The 26,126-nt window shown below is 45.3% G+C and overlaps 1 protein-coding gene across 1 annotated transcript in view; it reads right to left on the bottom strand.

Annotated features, from left to right (window-relative positions):
- LOC138514687 (tropomyosin alpha-1 chain-like) overlaps positions 1-26,126 on the bottom strand; it is a 164,725-nt gene that overhangs the window by 58,176 nt on the left and 80,423 nt on the right. The window contains exon 4 of the mRNA XM_069630103.1: positions 12,055-12,129. Within this exon, the coding sequence (XP_069486204.1) occupies positions 12,055-12,129 (75 nt within the window). The remainder of the gene's footprint in view (positions 1-12,054; positions 12,130-26,126) is intronic.

Genomic DNA, 26,126 nt, shown 5'->3' with positions numbered 1-26,126 from the left:
CCTCCGGGTAGTGTGAGAATCCCGAGGGTGTTCTCCCAAGTAGACCTCAGGAGTTCCTTATTTAGGTGGCATGGGAAGGGCTGGCGCTCTAAGAGCCTAAACCTAGGGGTGGACGAGCAAGGGAGGATCACCTGGGTAGGGGAACCCGGGGTTGTGCTTGGGGTAAACCCTTTAAGAACCCTAACTCCAGTGCCATGAGAAACTACACCTCCCAGAATCCCTGTCTTTCTGTTACATACCCGAATACTCCCAGTCATTCTTCTTCACGTCCCTTTTATTATTCTTTCCTGAAACCCCAGTATACTGCATTGACTACACACTACCATTCCCACAAACCCCCCTGTTCTGGTCACGATAAAATCTCGGATCATTTTCATCCATTCCCCATACCCTACCATTCTCTCTCTCCCGAGTTTACCCAAACCTCTAGGATACTCGGAAACTCCACTGCCCTCCTTTCCCAACCCAAACCCTTCCTTACATTGTGACAGTCAATGGATTAATGTTAAAACTGTTCACCTGACATGTCCCGACACAAGAATCAGGCGAAGTCAGGCAATTGACCAAAACAACACACACCTGACAGCCCTTTCCCTTCCCCACAGGGATAAAAGGTGGCGCACAAGAGCACAAGATGAGCAAGGCAGACCGCACGACGTGAGAACTCACTCAGCACGGCAGTTCAAGAGGAGAAAGACGGCACAGACCGAGAGGGTGACAAGGAGAGACGCTACCTTGCCCTTTCTGACCGAGCCCGTGAAAGCTCTGCAGAAGGAATCATAAGTCTGCAAACAATAGCCAGCGTGTATTGCAGCAGATGTCAATGGTACATGAGACCCTCCTCTGCTAATTACCAAGCCGGGGAGAGACGCCGGTCTCTGTGGTACCAACCTTGACTCCAACGAGGAAGAATACCAAACGTTCATTAGAGCCGGTGAGTCGAGGGGAGTGTTGCTAAAACGGCTAATTTGAGCTTTGAAAAGCATAAAGATATTATTGATGAAAGGGGGGGGGAATACCAGCAATAGAGGAGTTCGGCACCACCTGGGTACTCACTCAGGAAACTGGGCGATTACCCGATGGTAGAGACTACCGTAACCAGAAGGCCTTGGGAAAAGGCAAGAAGAGGCCAAAGTGGTCGTGCAGAGGTCTTGTAAAATCCTCTATACTGTCGAAAGTCTTTGACCGACAGATGATTGCGAAGCTAAGGGAAACTAATCCTGCTTGGTGAAATGAGCGCAAGAACAGTGTATTGCAAGAGTGAACCTGACGGAGGGATGCTGACAAAAAGGGGCAAAGCCTGAAGTCCCCATGAAAACTGTGCTGACAGGAGTGAACCCGATCGAGCGATGTCCCCGATGAATTGTTTGAAAAGACATTACCACTTGTGAAAGTAACAAAAGCCATAGTGAACCCGAAGGAGGGAGGCTGATGTCTGAAAGGGGTCCGAGCACGAAGGAGGGAGATCCAGCGGTGGAAAGTAATCACGCCAAAGCTAATTTTGAGAAAGCCTGGAGACTTGTTTAAAAAGACATTTAAGATTTGTGAATGCAAGAAGTATTGGAAGACCAGGGGAAGTGAATTGTCCCCCTTGTCAGTTGGGTCTGAGCCCGGCCGAGGGAGATCCAGGGGTGAAAAGCTATCACCCAAAGTCCATTTGGAAAATAACTCTTTGTTTGTTGTTGAATACATCAGGCCCTCAAGGGTAAGAGACATTTATTGACAAGAGACTTACCCAATGAAGAACTTGATAGCTGGAACAGAACTGCCAGCTCGTGCTGGGAAAGCTTGAGTGTGTGCTGTGCTCAGGAGATCTGCCTTGTCCCGTGCTCAAAACATGGGGAAGGGAGACCCCTGGAAATCACATCCTGACTTATTGTTTTTGAAAACTTCTTTCTTTATTGGAACCCTATCCCACACTCTTTCTGTAATTCGTTATAAGGCATTGTCAATATTTTTTTTAGTATAGGCCTTTTTATTTTGACAAACCGCCACAAGAACTGCCTTATTTTTCATTTGATGGTCGAAGCTTGCTCCCATCTTAGATTTAGGTTTAGGTTGGGCGTTTTCCCATCCTGCATTTCCAGTTTAATAAACACCCTTGAACCGTGATCACTTGTGTCTGTCTTCACTGTTGTCACCAAGAGTTCCTTACAGTAGGGATGGGACCCTGCCGGGGCTCCCTGGAACTGCTGCTGGACTTGGGTACAGTAACCCTTTTTCTTTTCCATCCGGTAAGTGCACACAGGCATGCAAGAGACTGTTTTTGTCAGGACACCTGTGGGAACGTAGGACATGTGTTGTTGCCGGCGTGTTTCGGTGGTTTACTGGTGGCAAATGTCTGAACATTTTTTTTACTCCCCTACATTTTGGACTTTGCAGGGCCTTGTAGGTAAAAGATTCTAGGCCGATTTGCAAAAGTCAGACCTCTTTGGATTCCCTCAGTGTCTTCCTTTAAAAAATGCATGGTTTTCCCTGTTTACCAGAGTGGCTGCGACACCCCAGGGCCAAATCTTTGGGTTATCCGCAAGACCAAATACCATAAAACTGTCATCTTCCCAGACCCTTTGGTATACCAGTGGGTTTTCATTTTACCCTTTTGCACCCAGGTAAGTGCACCCACATATGTGAGGTACTGGTTTTCTTGGGACACCTGTGGGAATGTGGGAAGGTAGGACCTGTGCTGTTGCTGGTGTGTTTCAGTGGTTTCCTGGTAGAAAACGTCTGAAAATTGTGATTTCCCTCCCCCCTACATTTTGGACCTTGTCAGGCGTGCGGGTAATACATTCTAGGATGATTTGTGAAAGTCAGACTTCTTTGGATTTCCACGGGTGTCTTCTTTTCAGAAATGCATGGGGTTCCCAGTTTTCCCTGGTGGCTGCGAGACCCCAGGCCCAAATCTGTGGGTTGTCCAGACGGCCAAATCAAGTTTTCAGGGCATTTCGTGTACCAGTGGTTTATCCTTTTCCATTTGCACCCAGGTCAGTGCACCGACACATGTGAGGTACCATTTTTATTGACACTACTGTGGGAATGTAGGACATTTGTTATGTTCTCTTGGTTTTGATAACGTTTTCATACATTTCCTACTGTACTTTGTTACACAACCCTTTCATTTCCCAAATCACCTATGGATATTTTGATAATTTTTTCTTTTCTTTGTTGTGAACATGGGAAACTGTTAGTGTTATTTTCTTTTCTGTACGGAATACAAAATTATTTTTCACGTGCCTTGATAAGGACCTACAAGGTCGAAACACGTGTCGGCATTGCTAGTCTCTGAACTAAGTCAAAATTAAAAATGTCTTTGTTTATCAGGCATTATATTTCAACCGTGTATTTTCTTATTGTCTGATGTCAGCGCATGCATATGGAACCTTATTGATCTTTTTTCATTTCTCAAATGTGACCTACATTTAGTCGCTGCTTTAGGCACTGTACGCTTTTGTAACCTGCGCAAGTCACCTATTCACCAAAAGGTCTGCCTGTGCTTTTATTAAAAATGTATGCTTGCCATTCTTCACCACATTTATTTTCCTTATTTTCAAATGCTAAGTACTTCTGATTAGGCCGTCTGCAAATAAATCCTGTGTACCCTGGCACAGTTTTTGGCTTGTGGTAATGCTTGTTTTGTGAAACATTACAAAAAAATTGTGATTTCCTAACTAGAAGAGTCTGGGGAATGTAGCAGTGCATTGTTTATCTCAATATTCACAGAAACAATTCTCTTACAAGTCCAAACATGTCCAGCACATACCTTTTTTCTGTAATTTTTCAAATGTTTCCCAAACTATGGGAACTTTAGCTACGTAGTTGTTGCCTGGCCTGCGTGAACCCTGAACTTGGAATGTTGTCTACTTTTAAGGAATGTATGCCTTTCTGCCTTCCCACTCAGCTTTCCTACCCTCCTCTTCCATTCTGTCCAAGCATCTCCTATTGAAAAAAGGGAAAAATCGCCTACCTCACCCAAAACTGATGGTAACCTTATAAAAACATGTTTTTTGTTTCCACTGAACCTGCTCTTGAAAGCTTCGAAAATGGCAAATTCAGAACAGCAACCCATTCGTTCCTAGCTCTTACAAGGAAAATACCACAGGCTTCTTTGTACCTCATTGTATTGGCATTTTCTGAAAAAACACAAAATGTTGTCTCTTTTTTGTTATTTTCTCACACCCTCATACAGCAAATTAGGAATCCTTGGTGGCGTTATTACTGCCTACATCTGGGAAGAATAGGATGCACATTTGACCAGGATATAACTTGTAACAAAGAAGTTACAAGGAATTGAATGCGACATACCGAAATGTCCTAAAAAGGGCTCAGCACTTGGAGCGAAAACTCTCAGTAGTTAAAGTGTTAAGGAAGGCATCTGTGACTATAATGATCTCCGGCCATGCTTACCAAAATGCTTCTCTGGCCATCAAGTTCTCATTGGAGGTCCAACAGTGAAGGTTGTGTGTCACCCTGCTTGGGACTTGAACCAGGTCCGTCATTCTGCCTGAGAACTGTGACCATTGGAATCCGAGACCCAACTGAGATCTCCTCCTCAGATGGGCCTCCAGCACCAGGAAAATGCAGGATGCCATGAGACCCAGAAACATTAGAAAATCGAAGGCCAGTAGATGTTCGGCACTTTGAAAATTCATGACCATCTGCAAGATATGTTGAGGCCTTAACTCGGTAGGGAAAGCCTTCCCTGAGTATGAGTCCAGAACTGCTCAGATAAACTGAAGCATTTGAGAGGAAGTCACTTGTGACTTCTAGAAATTGAGAGAGAAGCCAAGTTTGCGAGCATGCTCTGATCAGCCAGTCATCTTGGTAGGGAAATAATTGAATCCCTGCTCTCCTCAAACTCAGTATAATGAGCAAAACTGTAAGATAGAGGGCCATGCCCCACCTCCTTTCTCCATGCGGGCCCGTCGCAGTGAAATGATGGTGTGCCGAGTTGTTCAATGGTCAGGTTCGAGTTGGGGGGCTTGTGTCTGGGCACTCTCATGTAAGTACAGTCTGTTTGAGTCCCACACTCTGTTAATACCCTGGTGATTGAGGGAATTAATTGTTGGTTGCAGTGAGCCACTGCTGGCGCTGAAGAGTGTTTTGCGGCTTTGTTCACTACCAGGTAGTTGCCCATCTGCCATTTCTCTTTTTCTCGCCATGGAATCTTTACTTTCTGCGGTTGAATGCCAGTAGTCCAGGTTGCTGGAGGGTTGTTTTGACTTCTTTGGGTTTGTAGTGGATCAGAGACAGGACTTGGACCCATGAACATTTTGTGTGAAACAATTTGGAGTTTATTAACCAAAAGAAAATCCCCTAACTAGCCCTATTGCTTCAGTGGAGGTTCCCTATCTAACAACTTTTTTTTTTAAAAGGCGGTCGTCCGAACCTCGCTTACAACTGAAGTCTGTCATCTAGCAAACCTAATATAGCTAACTGACCGTACATATACAACAGAAAACACACTGGGTTCAAATAACATCTGTTGTTACTCTGGTTCGGGTTCCGCCTACTGGCTGCAAGACCCCTCCACAGCAATGTCTCTGTGGTTGCTGTTGTATCTTGCTATCTTGCCTTCCCTTCTGCTGGGACTGTGTGATGTCATTGAGAGTATGCTCAGTGAGTCTGGAATGTCTGTGCTTGAGTGTGTGGTCCAGCCAGGCAGTTAGAGTAATGTAGCCTGGGTGGTGGGACCCAGTGGGCTCCGCTATAGATCCTATTCAGCTTATGTCCTGGTAACGTCCTATCTATGAAGAAACTGAATAAAGAAGCTTTGGTAACTTACCTGCTGACTCCAGAGATCTTTCTTTGTAATAGTTGCTCTCTGGCGTCTCAGTCTTTAGATTCACTTCTTCAGACTCAACAACTAATAGTCACTAAGAATAAAGTGTTCCTTTTGGCTTTTCTCAGATGACAGTTCGAGTATCTCAAAAGAAAACGTTCCTTATTACTGTTCATGTCAAAAAGGGACACATCTTATGTCCCTCCACACAAAACATAAAAACTGTGTCTTTCCTCTGTGATGAACTTGGTTTGATATGTGCCTCCATTATTCCAGGGATGGAGTATTTTTGGTTAACTGCTGTAAATGTCCATTGCCTGTTGGTCGTGTATCCGCTGTCTAAGGATTACACCTTTCACCCCCTTTCTTATCTTATTTTATTTGCATTTGTAGAGCTGAGCATACGCCAAGGGGCATCTTGGCGCTATAGCAACGTACAAAATTAGTCAAGCTTTGAGGGAAGAATTATTTAAACGGAAAAGTCTTCAGAAGACGACAGAAAGAGAGGTGATCCTAAGTAGCGTTTAACGGCCGTGGAAGCGAGTTCCACAGCTTAGCTGCAGCAACAAAGAAGGCATGTAGGCTGAACCCGAGGCTGGTGAGAGATTTCTGAGACCACAGGGTGCGATGAGGCACATATGGGCAACATTTCCGCCCCAGTGCCGTAAAAGGCCTGAAGCACTATGCACATACATTTAAATGTAACTCTTTGGGTGACAGGAAGCCAGTGCAGTTGTCTCAAGGCAGGGGGAATGTGCATCTAGAAAGGGGTGCGAGTTACCTATCTAGCTGCTGCACAAGATAGAGTGGCTGGGAAAGATAGAGGGAATTGCAGTAGCCGATAGTGCTACGCACAAGCAAGGCTACAGCAAGTGCAGCCTCAGTGGAATGAAGAAAAGTACCTTGTGTAAGACCCTGAGTTTGTAGTGCCCAGATTGGCAGACAGATGGTACCTGTGCCTCAAGAAAGAGAAAGTGAGGGTGAAAGCTTGACACCTAAATGAAAATGAAAGGATATTTTATTCCAGTGTTATCCCTCACCACCGACACTGGTGCCGGAAAGGAACCCAAAGAGGGGGGACCAAAAGGATGGAGTCCATAGGGCGAGAGCAGAAGGGCGGCCCACTACCAAGACTTCCATCTTATCCCCATTCAATTTTAGCCAGTTGGTGCTCATCCCGCAGCCCACTGCCTCAATGCATCCTTGCAGCTGAGATGCTGGACCGGGTTGAGACACGTCCAGCGGAAAGATTATCTGGGTGTCATCATACGAGTAGCACCAGAGGCCGTGTGAGTGGATGAGCCCAACCAGCGGTTGGATATATATGTTGAGCAGAGTGGGGGACAAGACAGACCCCTAAGGGACCCCAGTGGACAAAAGGAGAGGAGTGAAAAGGGGGGGGCGTGAAAGAGATTGAACTCATTCCACCAGAAAAGACTTAAACCAAAGCAACACCTGCCCGGCAATCCCAGCCCGGACCAGGCGATCAGGCGGGATGGAATGGTCAATGGTGTCGAAGGCAGCATACTGGTCTAATAATATGGGCGCCCCTGCTCCACCTTGATCATTGGGACGTACTAGGTCATCTACAACAGTAAACGGAATGAGAAGATTCAAGAAATAAACTGAGAAGCAGAGAAATTGATAACTCAAAAAATGTCATGAAGAAAGGTAATATAGAGAGAAGGCGAACATTTGCCAAATAAGAGGGATCCAGTGATGGTTTCTTTAATGGGAGGGGATGACCAATGCTTGCTTAGGATCACAAGGAATGACACCTGATTGGCAAGAGAGGTTAACTGCCTGGACCACCCACAGAGCAATGGATGGCATAACATCTTTACAGATGGCCAGTGGGATGGGATCAAGCGGGCATGAAGACTTTAATTTGGCAGTAGCCAGTAGTATATCCTCTGAGTAGAAGGAGTGAAAAAGTGACCAGGAACTGGCCGGAGCAGATGCTGGAGGAGAAAAGTCATATCTGCCAGTCTTTAAGATGGGAACCATTTCCTTAAAGGATTAACTTTCTCCCAAATCTTCTTAAATTCCCCTTCTCAGACATAAGGCTCTGGTTCACCCTCTCTTGGTGATTTATTTATAGCTTGGGTTCCAATAGTCCCTGCTTCCATAACGGGTTCTCCTCTCCCTTCTACTTAGGTTAGTTTCTGTTTATCATTCAGCCAGTGGGGCCTGTAAACTCTTTGATCTGTTCTCATAGTCTGTCTCCTGGGGAGTGCCATGGAGCCCAACCGCTCTCCTCCCTCTCCAGGATGTACGCTGAGTACCTGTGACTCAGTGAGCCTTATCCCATGGCAAGGTGGTTGCTCCTGTGGTTCCGAAATCTCTCTGCATGGATCACAATTCCTCTCTGGGTCTTGTCTGTATCCACTCTTTGGCACATCGATTTTTCTTGTCAGGCTTAATCACGCTTCTTGCAGGGAGAGACCGCTGGGCTGCAGTGCCTCACCGCTCCAGGATTTGGCAGCATTATGCGGGTGCTCCGCCCACCACATAGTGATCCTGCCTCCGGGAACGATGGCTCTGTGCTGAAGCAGTCATGTATGCTCGGCGAGCATGCTCTCCAGCTGGCTTGTTGCGCTTCAGCTCCTCCTTTCCTCTTCGTCTCTAAGTAAGGGCCTTCTCCTTTATAACTTCTTTTCTACAATGAGAAGCCTTTTCCCATTGGTCCTAGGGTTTTGTTATGAAGAAGGGGTCAGCAGCACTTTTACACATAGATACAGGTCTCATTGTGTTATTGTGATCTATTCCCATATAGGCATAAAATATTTAGTTATTGAAGTTAAAGGAGATGTAATAGACGTATTCACCTGGTAGTCCTTGTACGCTAAGGGGGAGTCACGCCCAGTGAGAACCTGCTTGCCCAAACCCCCAGCAATGGTCTTGCATACTGGGCTTGTCTCCCTTGTCTTACAGGGGGTGGCTCCCGCTTGGGAAGAATGGACGAATACTCCAGATTCTACACAGGTCTGAGTCTCTGACTTCAAGTTACTGACCGCATGTGGCACTGAAGAGCTTCTCTCCCTTCTGCATGCACTAGCTCATCTCGGGTTCGTTGACACTACAAGAAACAAAGTGCATTTTGTACAGGAGATATGGTGTGAAATAAATGAGTTGCGCATAACAGCATGCTGGCACCAGGGGAAAGGAACTGGGACCCTCTCCACTGCCATCCTCCTCAGGGGAAGAACTGGCTCTCTATTTCTTGCAGGTAGGCCTACCATCCCCGGTTGAGACGGGTTCCCATAGCCTCTTGACAAGACCAGGGTACTGGCCTTGATACAGGGGGCAGGCTAATGTCTTTCATTTCTTTTTCTGAAATGCGACTACTGGCTCCTCAGTGAGCACCGTAGTGACTAAATCCACAGTTTTGCTTCCAAGACTTTGAACATCAAGGACGCTACAGGCCCTCACTCCTCAAGATAACCCCAGCTGAAAGTCCCACATATCATTGGAAAAGTACTACCATGGTCTGGATACTTGTAACTTTCTCTGGGGTAGGGTAAGGTGTGCATTGCTCCATACCCAAGGCTGCCCTGATAAACTGCATCTTGTGTAAGGGGTCAGAAAACACCTGTTTAGGTTTGGAGTAAGCTGCATTTTGTCCTTAGGTCCTTTCAACTTCTTGAAAGAGGAGGTTTTCCAGAAGAGGCATAAGTGCAGGGTGGGGGATTTGGTTTCGGAAATGGCAGGCAGTAACACTGGTCATTGATCTGCAAGACCCAATAATGTAATTTGCTGCCAAACCCCTGAAGATAGTCTTATACTGTTCTTCATGGGAGATCTGTAGTATTAGTGTGAGGAACAAACGTAAGAGGCTATGATACTGGAGTGCTAGAGGGTACAGTTGAGGAAGTTTTAGATTTACCAGCAATGCTGCCCCAAAAACATCAGTAAATGTGTCATTCCTGGTGTTGCTGTGCCTAGTGCAGCTGGCTAGATACTAGAATTTAAGGAGAACGAGTAGGGACCGTACTTTCCTTGTTAAGGAAAAAGAGGTTGAAGGTGCTGATAGGCCCAAAGATTTGGCCATTTGCCTTGAAGACTACATTTTGCCAGTGATTTGTCCACTTAGTACTGAGCATGTCTGGTCCAGGCCGATTTAAAGTGTGGTTTTGCAGTCTTCCTGCCATGTGCAGCATTTCTTTAAACAACCTCTGAAGATCCGGTGGCATGTGTTGATCTGCACCTTCTGCAGCTTCCCATAATGCATGGGTATACCATGCCATAGTGCAAGACACATTAAGTGCTTGCAAGGCCAGACTGCAAAGTATTTTCTTCCCGAGGTGTGAAACTAAGAGGAAGTGGGAAAGGCAGTTGGTCTTGAGCCATCAATTGTTGCCTGCACCACCAGACTTTCTGGTGTGGGGTATGCCATCAAAAACAAAGGCGCACAAGGAGCTGCCCTGTGTTTCTGTGCCAAATCATTATGTAGAGACCGTACAGCAGTGGGTCTGTTCCATATGGCCACACAAGAGGAGCAAGGGAACCTTGTGAAATGTAGGTTCCAGTCTAGAAATGTATGGGACTTGACCTATTATTGGAGTTAATAGGTCAGATGTCTTCCAAGCCCTCAATATTACATTTGTAAAATAATCCAAATCCAGCCGTAGTAATGACACTACCAATCTCTGAATCTGGAGAAGTATCCAAACCGCTTGTCTCACAAAGATTATGGGCAAGCTGCATCAAGGATACCTTAGACTGGTCCTGTAAACTGAATTCTTTATTCAGAGCAGATTCTTGGGTTGTTGAGATGGGCTGTAATGTTCAGGGCAAGTCCTCGTTGTCCTCTGCAAAGATATCCCTAAACATCCTAAATGAGATAGACCCATCGCAGATAACATTCTTCGTAAATAGGCAGTTCCTACACTCACAGGGCCAGCTGCACCAGTGCTGATGACACAGCTGCTACAGCGATCAGCCTTTGTTCAGCCAGCTTTGATGGCAGCAAAGAGGAGGAAGCCACATGCTAATGCGCTAATGCCGAAGAGTCGATGGTGTTGGCACGCTCTATGCCATAACTGGATTTGTGCTTTTAGGCATGCAATGGCTGTGTATAACATGACCTGAATTACCCTTGGTGTTATGCAGGGATCACAGAGGGAATGGCTGATTAAGGGGCCTACGTAAACACGCTTGGCATTGCCGAGCAGAAAGCCTCCCTGATGTGGTTGTAGGAAAGTATCGTATAGGTTCACCTGTTGCCCGAATAAGTTGAGGTACAGAGCCCTTCGACTCCGACCAGTCACAGTATGTTAGGTGATACTTTGTCTGGGATGAAGAGTGGGTCTTCAAAGCAGACTTACTCCCCACATGATAATATCTCCTCTTCTTTTTGTTCTGATTTTCATGCCAAGAGAGCATTCCCAAGCCAATATTTCTGGCACAGACTTGGAAGTCTGGGAGCCCTCCAGGGTATTCTTTTTACGAATAGTCTAAAAACAGTTTAGCCACATGCTCCCTCAATACCTTCAGGTGCATGGTGGCAGGAATCTCACTTCTTAGTGTCATGATATTTAACAAATACTACAAACACAATAAGTGGAGTCATATAACAACATAGCATGGCCATGCACTTTGACAGGCGTAAAGCCTGATTTTGGTGGGGATATGAAAAGAAAACATTGTGTTAATTGCCTTATTCCAAAAACGTAACTGCATTGACTGCAGATAAATGAACTGAGGAAGATGATGTTAGAGGCTCCACATACACATATAGATGACATGACCTCTGGCGCAAAAGAGCGCCAAGGAGACATGATGGATCTATCCCTCGGAACAACATGGCACCACCTGTTGGCTATCTGAAAACAATCCAGTCTAGATTACTCCTGCAGGAGATTAAAACAAAATGTATAATCTGTGGGAAGAATGTTGCCATTACAACTGTGTATCCATCAATAAGGTCTCTGGAAATTGAAGTCCTCTCCATCTCTGTTGCTCTCAGATCAATGAGGCAGCATTTGGAGTGTTGCTTCTCATTCCTACATAACCAAAGCACGTTTTGCCATTTTCCCTGCAGAGCTAGCTAGGATAGATTGAATAAACACAGCCAAATTAATGTTGTTGTTATTATTATTAAAAAACATATACATCAGCATAGCATTCCTACAAGGTCTTAACAGCTGTGTACCTATTGTATATGCCCAGAAAATGTATAGGTACTTATAATTTAAAGGATTTAAGAGAGGACATGGATGAAAAACTGTAGGAAAACTCAAAGAAAATGAAATAGAAAACCAAAAAATTGTACCTACCGCATTTAGTGGTCTTACATCAAGTGTATTCGACAACAATGCTTCCACTTCTGTGCAACACTCTATCAGTAACACCTTTATTTGGGGAAAAGAGTACAAAAAATCAATAATATGGTTAATCAATTTATCATATTTTCCATAAATAACATTTTCAAACTATATTTTCATTCAGTCAAAACCATAAAACGTATAATAAACAGAACTACCTAATCTTTTGGGCAATCCTTGAACATATAATACTATGAATGGAGACGTATACCTTTAGGTAACTTTTCAAACTTCACCCTGTGTGGGTATATCCAGAAGAGAATTACAGCTCTGAAGCTTGATCTTTTTAGACCCCTAGCATTGGTTCTGCTCATAGTTAATCTGAAGACTTCATCCCAGTTTCGAACATCGATTCACCTTCAAATCCCCCATTTGAGCCACCCAATGCTTCACACATCTGACTGCCTTTGGCGCACAGAACCTAGCTACGATTGTCATGTCTGCCTAGAGAGCCAGTTCAGAAGAACACATTACTTACCTCTGATAATGTTCTCCACCAGAGCATAGCTAAGCACAACCTGGACCCCGTGATTCTGAAAGGTTGAAGTACAGCGACTGGGAGTTTTCAGAAGACACAATAGAGGTGTTGCTTTCGGCTAGGAGGCAAGCAACAAAGGTTCTGTGCCACTGCCGTTGGAAAAACAATTGAGCTGGTGCAGAACCAATGATGTAGAACCCTTCTTGTGGGACACCTCAAAGGTTTTGTCATACCTTTTGCATCTTGCGAGACGGGTCCTTGAAGTTACCTCTGTCACGGTTTGACAGTGCTGTCCATTTTTAAGCACATACCCAAACAGGGTTCGTACTTCACAATCCCCACCATGATATGACTTTTAAAAGGACTGACAAACACCTTCCCCGCGACCCTGTTTATGGTTCCAGCTTGGGACTTGCTTTTTGTATTTCATTTGATTTATATAGTGTGTTACGACAAAGCGCTGGCGGCTTAAATTTGGTAAGTTCCCAATGACATCACCCTTTGACCTGATGCATTTGTGCCCTTTGAGGCTCCTCACATGGAAAACTGCTTTCCTCATGGTAATATCATCAGCACATAAAGTCGGCGAACTGCAGGCCTTGTCTTGCAAACCACCTTTCACAACCTTTTTAAATGACAAGCTCAAGGTACACCCTTCTTATCTGCCGTAAGTGGTGTCTTAGTTTCACCTATCACAGACTATTTGTTTACTGCCTTTTTAACCTCACCTGCCCGACCTCACCCCTCTAAGGAGGAAGAAAGGCTGCCTGCAAAGACTAGACCCAAAAAGGTCATTGATTTTTATATCGCAAGAACTAACCCTTTCACATTGAAAGACTAGCCCTTTACAGGTTATACTGGCCCAAAAACGATCAAAGGGATGACAAAACAAACCATTTCCAGATGGATTTTACTATGTGTCTCTAAGTGCTACTCTTGAGTGGGGAAAGGTATTCCTGAAAGGATGATATTCTCAATACTGTCTGGTACCAAGGACGTCATTTAGGGGTCGCCAGAGGTCGCCATTGCGACCTCTGAGGTCTCCCTTCCGACCTCTAGAAAAAAAAGAAGAAAAAAGAAAAAAAACGTTTTTTTTTGTAATGCAAGCTCATGGCATTGGCCAGCACCATGTGGCTCTTTAGTTCTGGAGTGGCTGGCTTTCTTGTTAAAGCCCCTTAAAAAAAAGAAGAAAAGGAGTGACACAAGTCTAACACTTTCAGCACTGACCCAAAAAAAGAAAGATTAGGAATACCAAATAATGTGTCTTTCTGGAATTCTATACAATAATTGCTAGACTCATTAAAGGTTTATTTCAGGCACACTTCAGGGGGTGAGTCACTGATTTAGTCTGTTCTTAAATGCTTCAACTCAGCCTTTCATCCTTCTGAGGTCGATAAATGTAATGTAATGTAATGATGTGTTATTTATATAGTGCCTTAATCCAATCCTTCTGAGGTCGATAAATGAGTACAACACAGGTTGGGTGATATTGGGTGTATATTTTTTCTATATAAGGCGCTTAAGCATAAGTGCTATATAATAACACATCATTATTATTTGGTCATGGACGTCTGCTTGCATTCACAGTAATTTGGTAATATGGCCCTATACACACTGATCTTAACGATACATATGGCAATCCATTCTTGTATGAAATGTACATCACATTATAGCGATATCGTAACCATATTTTTTGTAGTGTACAATGCTATGTGATAGCACTTTCTGTTTTGTCAATGGATGAAAGGTCGCGTTCCATCGCATCCTGCGATATCACTTAGGGGTGGGGTCAAATGACATCACTTCCTGTGATGTCACCAGGGGTCAAGGGTCGTGTGATGTCACTTCCGCTACCCTTGGCATTTGGTGAAATGAGGTCCCTGTCTGGTACCCAAGACAAACAGAGGTCTGAACCAATTCGAGATTCGAGACTCATGATGTTGACCCTGGCACAAATCCTTAATGCTCTGGAGCTGCACAACTGCCTTGTGCCTTTCGATCTGAAAGTTGCATACTTTCAGAACCATATTTATCTCAGATATCAGACATACGCTTCTTTTGCAGTGGAAAGTTCTAGGTCATTACAAGTTTTTGGTGGTCCTATTCGTCCTTAATTTGGCCCGAGAGTTTTCATGAAGGTCATGACGGTGGTTGCGCCCATCTTCACAGAAGGAGGATGCCTTCTTTCCCTACCTTTGAGTAGTTGTTCCTCCCCTGGATTCCTCATTTTAGAAGTTCTCTCCTGCAGCAGTCCATCTCAGAAACGTTTCTCAGCAGGGGTTGCTGTGCTGCTCTGGCATCGAGAGTCCTTGGTGCTGTCACCCTCGAGTATGGATGTGATGTCGGTACAAATCGCACACATGGTGGACAGTGACCTCAGTTATCTTTTTTCCCCCATGCCCAGCTGCATCAGAGATCACAAACGAAGTGAAGTGCCTTGTAGTGCTGAAGCAGGTGACAACAGGAGGGAACTCCCTGTTTGTGGGGTAGGATGGGAGGGTGATGAGGAATCCGTAGGAGGAACACTCATCAGAAAGAACATTACCAGTGGTAAGCAATGTGTTCTTCTAATGGATTGTGTTCTCCCACGGATTCCTTCTTTTAGACAGACCCCTATAGCAATTGTAGGAGGCCAGACGTACTGACTACGGTATATTGGGTGTCCTGGGAGATTTATTTTGCCATGAAATGAGGAGTGGTACCCGGAGTTGGGAAGTAAGTCATCTAATATGCAGGTTGCCATGAGTGGCGTTGACCATTGCCGGTCCCAATTACTCTTTGATATTCTGTTACGTATTAAGTTTAGAAAATCTAGGGATGAGCAGTGCCCCTTTTCGGGCTTCATTACTTTGGTGTGCTTGTGTGGTTTTTACTCATATACTGTATTGTTGTGATGTTTATAGTGGTTTTTGGTGCACATTAGGGTGTTTACTGTATGTGCTTATAGTGGGTGTTGATGTAGTGTTTTCCATTTGTCCCAGTGATCTACTTTATTTGGGGAACGTTTGCGTTTAATTGTGAACATATTGGAGATCTTTAGAATTCTGGACCTGAGGAAGAGAATGGAAGTCGAAACTAGCACCTTTAGAGGGATTGATGCTCGTTGGACCTCTGAAAAATAGAGGCCGATTTCAATTAGCAGAGATTTCGCATGTGCCCATCAACATCTGTGTTCACAGACTTTTTAGGTGTGGACCGTAGGTCTCAGGCTAGTTTCTTTTGTAACCACTCAATTAGGCTCTTTAGGTTCCCTTTTTTGTACCAACACACATGCAGGTACATTAGAAATGCTATTTATCTGAAGGTTGCTTTTTTGCACATGCTTCTGTGCACATGTAAATGTATGTTTGTTTTTTCTGATTTAGCATATATGAGATGCTTGCTATTTTGTACATGCAGGTTGATGTATTTGCTTCTTCTGTATATACGTGGAGTTTACTTTTAGTATATGTTGTGTGATGAATTCTGCAGAGTCATCACTGAATCCCAGCCTAAAATCTCTTCCCGTGTGACATTTATCAGTAAAAGACAGTTTTGAATTCCAAGATGGCTGCGGCACAGAAAACACTGGAAAGAGGTGCTCTCTGTCCCTGAATGCACCGAAAGCCGCCATAAAAAGCTGAAAAACCCCTCCCCATGTAATAACCGGCACACAGACAATAGGGAAGGGGGCAAGCCCTCCGGTGAAAGACAGCAGCGACCCACTGGCGTGGCCCTGGGCCTCCCATATGCATACACACACAATAACAAAGCTGAAGGGGTCGGCACCTTAATCATTGAACATCGCAGGCAGCAGCGGCAAACCTAACGACAGACTGGGCATCCCTGAGGCAGAGCGTAGGACCACCCAAGTTGGTGTAGCCCTGCGAGGAATGGGACATACCAGAAGGAGCTGGGCTGGGAGGCAAAAGCCAGTTGAGGAAGACAACAGCGCCCAACTGCAAAGCCGGTAAGACTCTGCTGCCTGCCCCTGGCCAAAGTGCCTCCAACATAGTTACTGGGAGCAGCATAAAAAGAACAGACGAGGCCTTAAGCCATCCATAGGTGGGACGAAGAGACATGCACCCCAAATCATCATCCACAACACAGCCCTGTACACGCGAAGAGAGGCGGGAAAGCTCCTGACCCATCAGGGCAACAAGCGCCTAGACCCATAAGGGAAGAGTGAAGCGACCCTGAAGGGGAGGCTCCCAGAGGAACCTGGGAGAATTCTGGAGGTTTACTGGGAATCATCTGGACCCGGGCGCAGGAGCAAGCTCAAACAGGACAAGGATAAGAGGCCCTCCCTGAAGAGAAAAGACAGTGAAACTACAACGCGTCAACAGAGACTGTGGCCAGGCTGATAAAAGCAGACCAGCAGCATAAGGTGTTAGGAAAGGTTTCATTTATGTGCAATTTTCCCTCCATTTATGGACCCCCCAAACATTTTACTTTTATTGGCTATCCTAGTCTGACTTTTTCCAGTGGAGCCCAGCCTTCTGCTGAACTCCCCTGAGCTTTTGCTCACTTGTTATGGGGAAACTGACGAGTCCTTCAAACTGTCAGTACTGGGAAACTATGTTTCCCTTAGTCTTTGACTAAGTTGCCATTTCTTGGTAACTTTTTAACAGTGCACAATGTACCTTCCAGTACCATGCGCTGGGGTCCCTTTTTGTTTTATGGTCCTAGACACGCTCAAAGTATTTTTTGGTGATTGTACAGGTGTTCCTGGGACAAGCTGGTGGCAGCAGTTACTTTTTATAATGTTTTACTTCTTGTTTCGAGTTAAACCGTGTTTACCGCAAGACTGCGGCCAGGTCTGAAAATGGCAAAGCCACAAAGTCTTTTGTTCTGTCCCATGGCAATTTTTGTCCCTTGCCTTCACCTAGGTCGAGTAACGCGTGTTTTTCCTTATTTGGGCATGCAGCCTCCCACGAAAACCAATCTCCTTCGCTGGCTTCTGCCTGTCATGTACGTGTGCCCAGGAAGAGGGCTGGAACGGTCCAGTTCCAATCCACACTAAAAACCCTCAAATAATGGCTAAGGAGAAAGCACTAAAAGTCATATCACTAAAGCCTAAACTCGCCTATAAAAAGGAAAAGGGAGGGGGCACACATAGTAACTGTGGCAGGGAGGGAAAGGAGATGTTGCTAGCCTAATGATAAATAGAAAAAAGTCTGAAATTACCTAACCTGTCTATACAGCTGGAAAGGGAAAAGGAGCTGAAATAAAGCTTCCCATACTAATGTGCCCCAAAACTATAAAATACTTGGAAATCCATATCACTAACATTATGGGCCAGCTATTCACGGCTAACTATCCCCCCTTACTGACTTCCATTAGGAATATGCTGCATAGCTGGGGTCCTCTGACCATTTCCTGGATGGGTAGAATCAGTGTTCCGAAAATGGTCCTCCTACTGCTATATGTATTTATGGCCCTCCCCATAAAAATCCCCAAGTCATACTTTCAGCTATCTGGAAACTCACGAGGGCCTTCATCTGGGATTGTAAAAAAGAAGAATCTCAAAGTGATGGTGTTACCTAGGAATAAGAGGGGTATGGGGGAGCCAGACCTGAAAGCCTACTATCACGCAGCACAGATGAAAGTCATCAGGGACTGGTCAAGGGATGACTGTGAGAAAAAGTGGAGAGAAATGGGCAGTGGTGGGGGCAAACCTTGGGGGGGCCCTTTGGCTGCCCAGGGAAGATGGACCCCATAACATGTACTGCAGCGAAATCAAAACACTGTTAGGGAACTCATGGGATGCAGTGGCAAAGCGCTCCAAGATACCACTTTCCCGTCACCCCTCACTCCGATCTTCAGGAACCCACAATTCACACAGGGATTGTCCAGAAATGGGTTTGGTAAATGGCAGGATGGGGGGGTGCCACAAGATATGGGGCATGTTCGAAGGTGGGGAGATAAAAACCTTTCCCCAGTGCAAACTAGACTTTGGGGTGGGGCAAGGGGAGAGATTCCACTATGCCAAATTGAGACACTGGATTCCCCAAAGTAAAAGAGGAGGCAACAAGAGACCTGACCTCATTCGAGAAATGTGTTACTACCGACACAGGAGACAAACACATAGTGGGGCAATAAACAACCTAATTAAAGAAGGGGAAGAAGCAGGGGAAAGACACTTCATGGCCAATTTGGAAAAGGAGACTGAACAAACAATAGGAGGAAAAGGACTGGAACTATCAAGACCTGGGAAAGGGAGGGGGCGGTTGGGGAAGAGGGTAGCTTATTTCATGTTTTGTTTAAACAAAATGCCAATAAAAACTTATATGGGGAAAAAAAGACAGTTTTGAATACTGAACAAGTAGAAACGAGGGGTAAAAAGGGCGCAGTTCTCCTTTCATGAAATATCGGCTTGGGGAAACCTGTAACGCACATTGCCAACAGTCAAGAGCCTATGAAGACAGGCAAGCATTGTGCAACCCTCGCCACTTGGGATATTGGTGTGGAGGAACCTGGAACAAATATTGCCACTAGCAGAAGAGACCATTTACAGTTGTAGGAGTTTTCTTCCTGGCAGGCGAGTAAACCAGGAAAGGGATAAGTTGCAGTTATTCCTGGCAGGTGAGTACACCAGGAATGATTAGTTGCTTTGAAGAAATGTGGTTGCAGTAAGTGTTGTGGAAAGAAACTATGATGTGATCAATCGATACAAGGAACTTGGGTGAAAAGCTCTGGTGTAACCCCGACAAGGTGAAAAGAAAACTCTGGCAATGGGACTGGATACACAAATGACATCAAAGAAATATGCATAAGTGTATGAAGCTGGTACCATCCAAAGCAAAAGCTTACAACACCTTGTCTAAGTATCTGATCAAATTCCCAGATAGATCCTTAAGGGACTTCTTCCTAAGATTCAAATTGAACCAACGTGAAACAAAAGAAATACTAAAACAAAGGAAAACATGTGGTGTGAATGACAAATTGTAGACTATGTAAAAATGCAGATGAAAATTTAAAACATCTAGTGCTTTACTGTCCTGCCCTTCGAGAGATGAGACTAAATCTGTTTGGAGCTGAAATTGAAAATAATCCACCTGGGATGGCGAACAATGGTGGTCCGCCATCTTTGAAGGCATGAACAACAAAATAACCTTTCCTCTCATATACTTCCTGAAAATGATATTGGGAAAATTGCAGAATGAGAACTTGTTCCCTGGTCATTCTTTCACGACTAGACATGCTAGTACATATTGACCTTGGGGTGCAGTTAGTATTATACCAGAGATTTCAAAATCCAATTAAGAACTGCTGAACGAACTTGAATCTACACAACCAAAAGAGTGGACGGAGAGTAGCAAGCTCGTTAAAAGCAGAAAATCGGATATCTTCCTTGAAGTGATCCTTGTCTTTTAGTCTTATGTTCTTTTCTTTTTAAAAGTTTGTAACAAACTGAATAAAAATATTTTTTTTTAAAAGAAACTATTAACTTTATCATCCTGACAAATTTTTATATAACAAAAGACATTTTGTTTGCTAACCTGACAAAGGTATTCCACTGGAAGAATAATTGTGATATTGTTATAACAGTTTTCCATCTTGGGAAGAATACTTCATGGAAGAAACAGTTGCTTTGGTTTTGAACAAGTGTTTTGTGATAGAGACATTTACTTTACCAAGTTGAAAGACGTATTGGATGGAAAAGACATTTTGTGCTGAACTGAATGGAACTTAGTTGAATCTGTACACATTGGATATATGCTTCATTAAGTGCGTATATCCAGATTCTTTCTGCGATTTAGGACAAAAAGATGTTTTCATGCAATGGAGAATGTGTGTTATTTGTAGCTGTGTTCCCTGCTCTCCTTCACTTTGACAGGGTACCCATCTGTTTTTTAACAGCCATGGTTAACTGTGACAGAGGCCAGCTAAATGGTAGGTGATCTGGGCTAATTTTCCTGAAAAGTAGTAATTCCATACTGGAACTGTTGAGCAATAGAGTACTTGGCCATATCCATGACAGTTCATAGGTAGGTTGCAATGTTTTGGTTTTGGACTATGGGCATGATCACGAGTTTGGTGGTAACGCCGGCGGTATTACCGCTGGTGGTATTAGCCCTACCGCCGAACTCCCCGGTGCTAATAGCACCGGATCACGAGTTTGGCGGTAATGTAATTCCCCATTCCCCATTGAGCCCATTCGGGAATGCCCCATTCCCCATTGGGCTCAATGGGGAAAATTTGCGCTCTTACTGCCGGCAGATTTCCCGCCAGCGGTAATAGCGCATATTTTCAGCAGATTTCCCCCCAGCTCAGAGCTGGGGAGAAATCCGCCGAAGTCCTGATTTGGCAGACCCTTAAATCCGGCGGTAATAGCGCGACCGCCGGATTTAAGGGTTACCGCCAAAGTCGAGATCAGGCCCAATGCTTTTTACTACCAGGAGTAGGGTCAGTGTGTCATCTTGCATACATTTAAAATGGCTGAATGTGGTGTTGTTGTAATAATAACATCATACCAGACATTACCAGTTTCTTTTTTTTTCTTTTTTTTTTTTACTTGTGTGTATCAAGTTATCTTGATTTTACAAGGATTTGTTGGTCTTTTTCTGTATTCAAAGGTCTATTATTTCATTTAGCTGTTGTTGAGTTCTGGTTGTTCTGTCGAAGTGGCGGTATCGTAATTTGCCTTACTGCATTGTGTTAGAGCGGCTTGCAGGATCTTCACTGTAGCAATTGACCAGGATGTTTTTTGGCCGCTCATCAATCGTTGCCACCATACCTCTTCTTCGCTCACGATATAAGTCTCTGAGATTGGGCGTAGGTATGTTTGTCGACTCTGTAGAGTGGCCGGGCAAACCAGTAGCAGGTGTTGCACTGTCTCCATCTGGTCAGTTTTGCATAGCCAACATGTTTTGCTGCTTGATTGGCCTCTTATGTGCAGGATTTTGTTTGTGAGCAGCAAGTTCAGGCGAGCTCTTACGAAGGTGTGTCTCATCAGCTTATTTGGAAATCTCCACAGCAGTTGCATAGTTTCGTTTCGTTTCTTTGAGAATGGTGGGAGGTGGGGCAAAAGCTTGTTTGTATTGGCTTTTTCTTGGGTAGCGAACCAGTCTGATTCTGACAGTTTCCTTTTTATTTTAGTGGGATTCTGGGTCAAGTCCTCTTCTGTGCATGCAATATGCTTGAGCTGGGTTCTTTTCTGTGTTGCCCAGTTGGTTATCATTTAGAAGCTTCCTTCTTTGATTTCCGTGTCTATCAGTTTGTATAGAGGGAGTGCGTCTGGGAGAATTGTTTTCCTGAATAATTATATACTGCTGAATTCCACCGTCGCCTTTTAGGAGGTGAGGCCTAGTTCTCTTCTGATAGCAGCTGTCTAAGTTGATTTTGGCAGGTTCAGTGCTGATTTCCAGCAAAGAAAATGTTTGCCAGATGTTGACCAGAATAGTTGGCATGGCGTTGGCACCGTAAGTTAGTGCAGGGACCACTTTGGCTTTGTAGAACTTAAGTATTGGTATCAGCGTGAAGCGGCCATATTTTTTGTCCAGGAATCTGGCCTGTGTTGTCAGGGAGCAAACTTTTCTCCAGAGTTCCTTTTGCATGCTCTTCTCTGAGATTGAACTGTCAATCATTGCTCCCAGGTATCTGATGTTTGTGACAGTTTCGACTTTGACTTTTTCTAAGTTCCAATGGAAGGTTTTGGATCTTCTCAAGTTCCGTTCCAGGATAAGGACTTTTGTTTTAGCTTTGTTTATTAGCAGGTTTGCCTGCTCAATGTACTCTGAGAGGTTGTTCAGCTGCCTTTGCAGTCCTATCTTAGTTAGGTCCAGCAGGGTTATATCATCCGCGTATAGCAGTCGTTGCACTGGTTCACCACCAATTTTCAGGGGGAAAGCTCTGACGGCTTGGCCGAGTCTTTCAAATTGCCAATAAACACTGTGAATAGAGCAGGGGCCAGAGGGCAGCCTTGTTTCACTCCTCGGCTCGTTGGAATTTCTGTCGACAGTAGACTATTGTTCAGTTTTACCCTCATTGTTGTCTCCTTGTGTAGAGCTTTTATCAGAGCGAGGATGTTTTCCGGGCATCTTCAAGCTTTTAGCTTCGCCCACAGTTTCTCTCTGTAAACTAAGTCAAAGGCTTGCGTTAGATCTATGAATGCAAGAAATATTCTTGATGTGCCTTCGAGGGCTTTGCTCTTGATTATACTGAGCAACATGAGGTTAAATGTTGTTGTGTAGTTTTTTTTTTATCCGGCTTGGAAGGGATCCGCGCATGATGCTATCCTTGCCCAGTCTTGAAATCTTTTTCACAGTAACGTCCCATAGATTTTCCTGATCGTGTCCAAAAGGGCAATTGGTCTGTAGTTGCATGGGTCTGACCTGTCGCCTTTTTTGTAGATTGGGACGACCGTCGCTATTGTCCAGGATCTCGGGATTGTTCTCAAATTTGCGCAGTTACCGAAGACCCTGCTGATAAACGGTGCCTAGTTGTTTGGAAAGTTTTTGAGGTCTATGATGCCATCGGGTCCTGGGGCTCTGGAGTTTTTCAGTTTTTATATGATTTATAAGATGTCTTCTTCGTCCGAGATGTCTGTCCATGTTGATTCTTGATCGTCTCTCAGAGGGTTTCCCAATTTGACTGGCTCTTGAAATAGGGTTTCAAAGTGTTCCTGCCATTTTTCTTCACTGCCATTGTTTGGTGGAGAACTGTTGTTTGCGACTCCCGTCAGTTTCATCAGCTTCCAGAATTCTCTTGCATTTTTTCCAGCTCCGTTTTTTAACATTTCTTCCGAGTCTTTTTGGTACAATGTTGCCCGGTGGCTTTTTATCCACAATTTATATTTCTTTGTTTCTGCTGCAAGTTCTTTTGCAGAACTTCTGAGTTGGAGTTTTTCGCAAGCCTTTTGAGGAGTCTTATTGCTGCTCATTTTGACACCACCTGTTTGTCTTACTGATGGCTTTTTTCCAGCCCCAGCGGACAGTTACTTCTAGTTGTTACTTTATAGGGACTCAAGAGCGCTTGATAGTCGACACTGAGTCTGATACATTTGTATTTTGTAGTTGTCTATTCTTTCTGCCTTGGGTGTTGCTTTCGATGTCAAGGGGCATTGAGATTTTGTGCACGCCTGTGGATTTCCTTGTGGCTAGCAGGAGGTTGTGGTCACCTGCGGCCGTCCAGATCACTTCGAAAGATGTCATCACCCTCTGCATTTCTTCGGATGCAAAAATGTAGTCGATTGTTCCCTTTTGCTTTATTCTTTCCCATGTTGGAGTTCTCTTTGGGTTTGGGAAGGTTTGGGCCATGTTGTAAAAATCTCGTGTGACCATTAGTTTGTCCATTGCTCACCCCTCTCCTCTGCTGGTCCTTTTTGGGTGGTCTTTTGAGCAGTTGCGGTTTTCTCCTGGCATTTTGCATTAAGGTCTCCACATATAATAATGTGTTTGATTTGTTTTTCGACGTAGATGTTGTTGATCTCTTTTTCAAAGGTCTTAAAGAACTTTTTGTCTGAGATTGCTTGTGGATTCCAGTAAACCACTATGATGGTGTTACGGACGTGGTCTTGATGGTCGTGTAGATTAGTAAGCCTCCGTCCCCAAGTACCACATAGACAACGAGATATTCAGTGTCTGTGCAGTCTTTGAGGCCACAGGTTTTTTGTGAGCCGTCAGGTCTGGAACCGGGAACAGCCAGAAGGACACCTGGAGCACTGCAAGGCAATAAGTGACTATCAAAACAATGTGCGTGTTGTACAATAAATACCCAGCAAGGAAAAGAGCACCGCTTACCTAGTGTATAGAAAATGACACCCTGTTGGATAGTGGGGCCCTGGACGGGGCTTGGTGTGCGAGACTCTGTGGATGGGCGCACACCGAGGTTTGAGGCAATCCAGGTTATGCAGCTAGGCGAACGCCTTGCAGAGGCCGGTGGCCAAGAATACCAAAACACAACGAAATCCGTGAGGCAATCCAAATCCAAGTCCGAGGTCGTAAAAAATGTTCAAAGGTGCCAGAGGAGTAGACAAATCAATCCAGTAGACAAATCCGAGGTCGTGACAGAGTTCAAGCCAAAGTTCACAAATGCCAAGGGTTAGACAAAAGCAATCCAGTAGACAAAATCCGAGGTCGTACACAGATCGTAGGAGCAAGGTTCAAAACAAGGAACAAGAGCCGTACAGTACTGAAAGAGTTCAGCTGTGAAGCAACGCTTCCGTGTTCCTGGCCGCTTTTGAATCCTTGAGAGAAATCACGTGATGCGTGTCACGTGATGCGGAAGCGTTGTCGCCACGTGACTCCTGGCGGTGCTCGCCCCCTCACGTGGTGCGTGATCGTGTTGGCCCTCTCACGTGACGCGAGGATCGTTGCAAACGATGTGGATTGTTACGGGCTGCCAGTGGGAGTCTCCATTGTGCTTTCCAGCGCTGGGATGGCCGGTAAACCCCTGGTCCAAACAGTGTCCTGGTATGGCGGGTAAGATGATGCAGTCTCCGACTGCCAGAGTGCATAAACGGGATCCCCTGATGGATTTTGGCAGAGACCGGGCGTGCGGAGGGAGCAGGGAGAGGGTGTGCGGGAGAAAGCGTGACAGAGCCCCCCCTCAAAGGCCCACGACCCCGTGGGCTAGATGGGTAGTCCTTATGAAAACGGGCAACCAGGGTCGGGGCGTGCACATCTCGGGAAGGGACCCAGGAGCGGTCCTCAGGGCCATAACCCACCCAATCCACAAGATACTGAAGACGACCCCTGAGGAAACGAGAACCCAAAATGGCACTGACCTTGTACTCGTCAGGAGAGGACACAGAAACAGGAGCAGGAGGGGCACTAAGTCGGGTAGGAGCAAGACAGGGTTTGAGGAGGGAGGTGTGGAAAACAGGGTGAATCCGCCAGGTAGGCGGAACTGAAAGGCGCAAGGCCACAGGATTCAGGACTTTAGCAATTTTTTAGGGACCAACAAAGCGAGGCAGCAGCTTGCGACAGCCAGGTATATGCAAATGGCGGGTCGAGAGCCAAACCTGGTCACCCACACAATATTTAGGAGCCGCCAGCCGCCTCCTATCTGCCTTGGTTTTCATCACCGCCTGGGCCTCGCGCAGGTGGGTAAGTGTTTGGGCATGGATCGCGACCAGGTCACGAGCGCAGGCGTCAGCAGCAGGAGTGGCGGAGGGGAAATCAGGAAGAGGAAGGGCACGAGGATGCTGGCCGTACAAGGAATAGAGAGGGGAGAAACCAGTAGACGAGTGCCAGGAATTGTTATAGGCAAACTCAGCTAGGTGGAGCAGGTTAAACCAGGAATCCTGGTACTGGAGGGTAAGACAGCGCAGATACTGTTCCAGGGCCTGGTTCACTCTCTCGGTCTTCCCATCACTTTCTGGATGATAGGCAGAGGAGAAGCGGGAATCGATACCCAAAAGGCCAGTGAGAGCACGCCAGAAACAAGACGTGAACTGGGACCCTCGGTCCGAAACAATGACCTGCGGGAGACCAAACAGACAGAAAACGGACTGAAAGAACAAACGGGCCAATGTGGGTGCTGAGGGTATTCCCGTACAAGGTATGAAGCGGGCCATTTTTGTGTAGGAGTCAACGATAACCCAGATCGTGTCGTAGCCTCG

Source organism: Ambystoma mexicanum, chromosome 12 (assembly GCF_040938575.1).
Source record: "Ambystoma mexicanum isolate Mex_15411 chromosome 12, UKY_AmexF1_1, whole genome shotgun sequence".
NCBI lineage: Eukaryota > Metazoa > Chordata > Amphibia > Caudata > Ambystomatidae > Ambystoma > Ambystoma mexicanum.
This window is presented reverse-complemented; position numbering and strand designations above follow the sequence as displayed.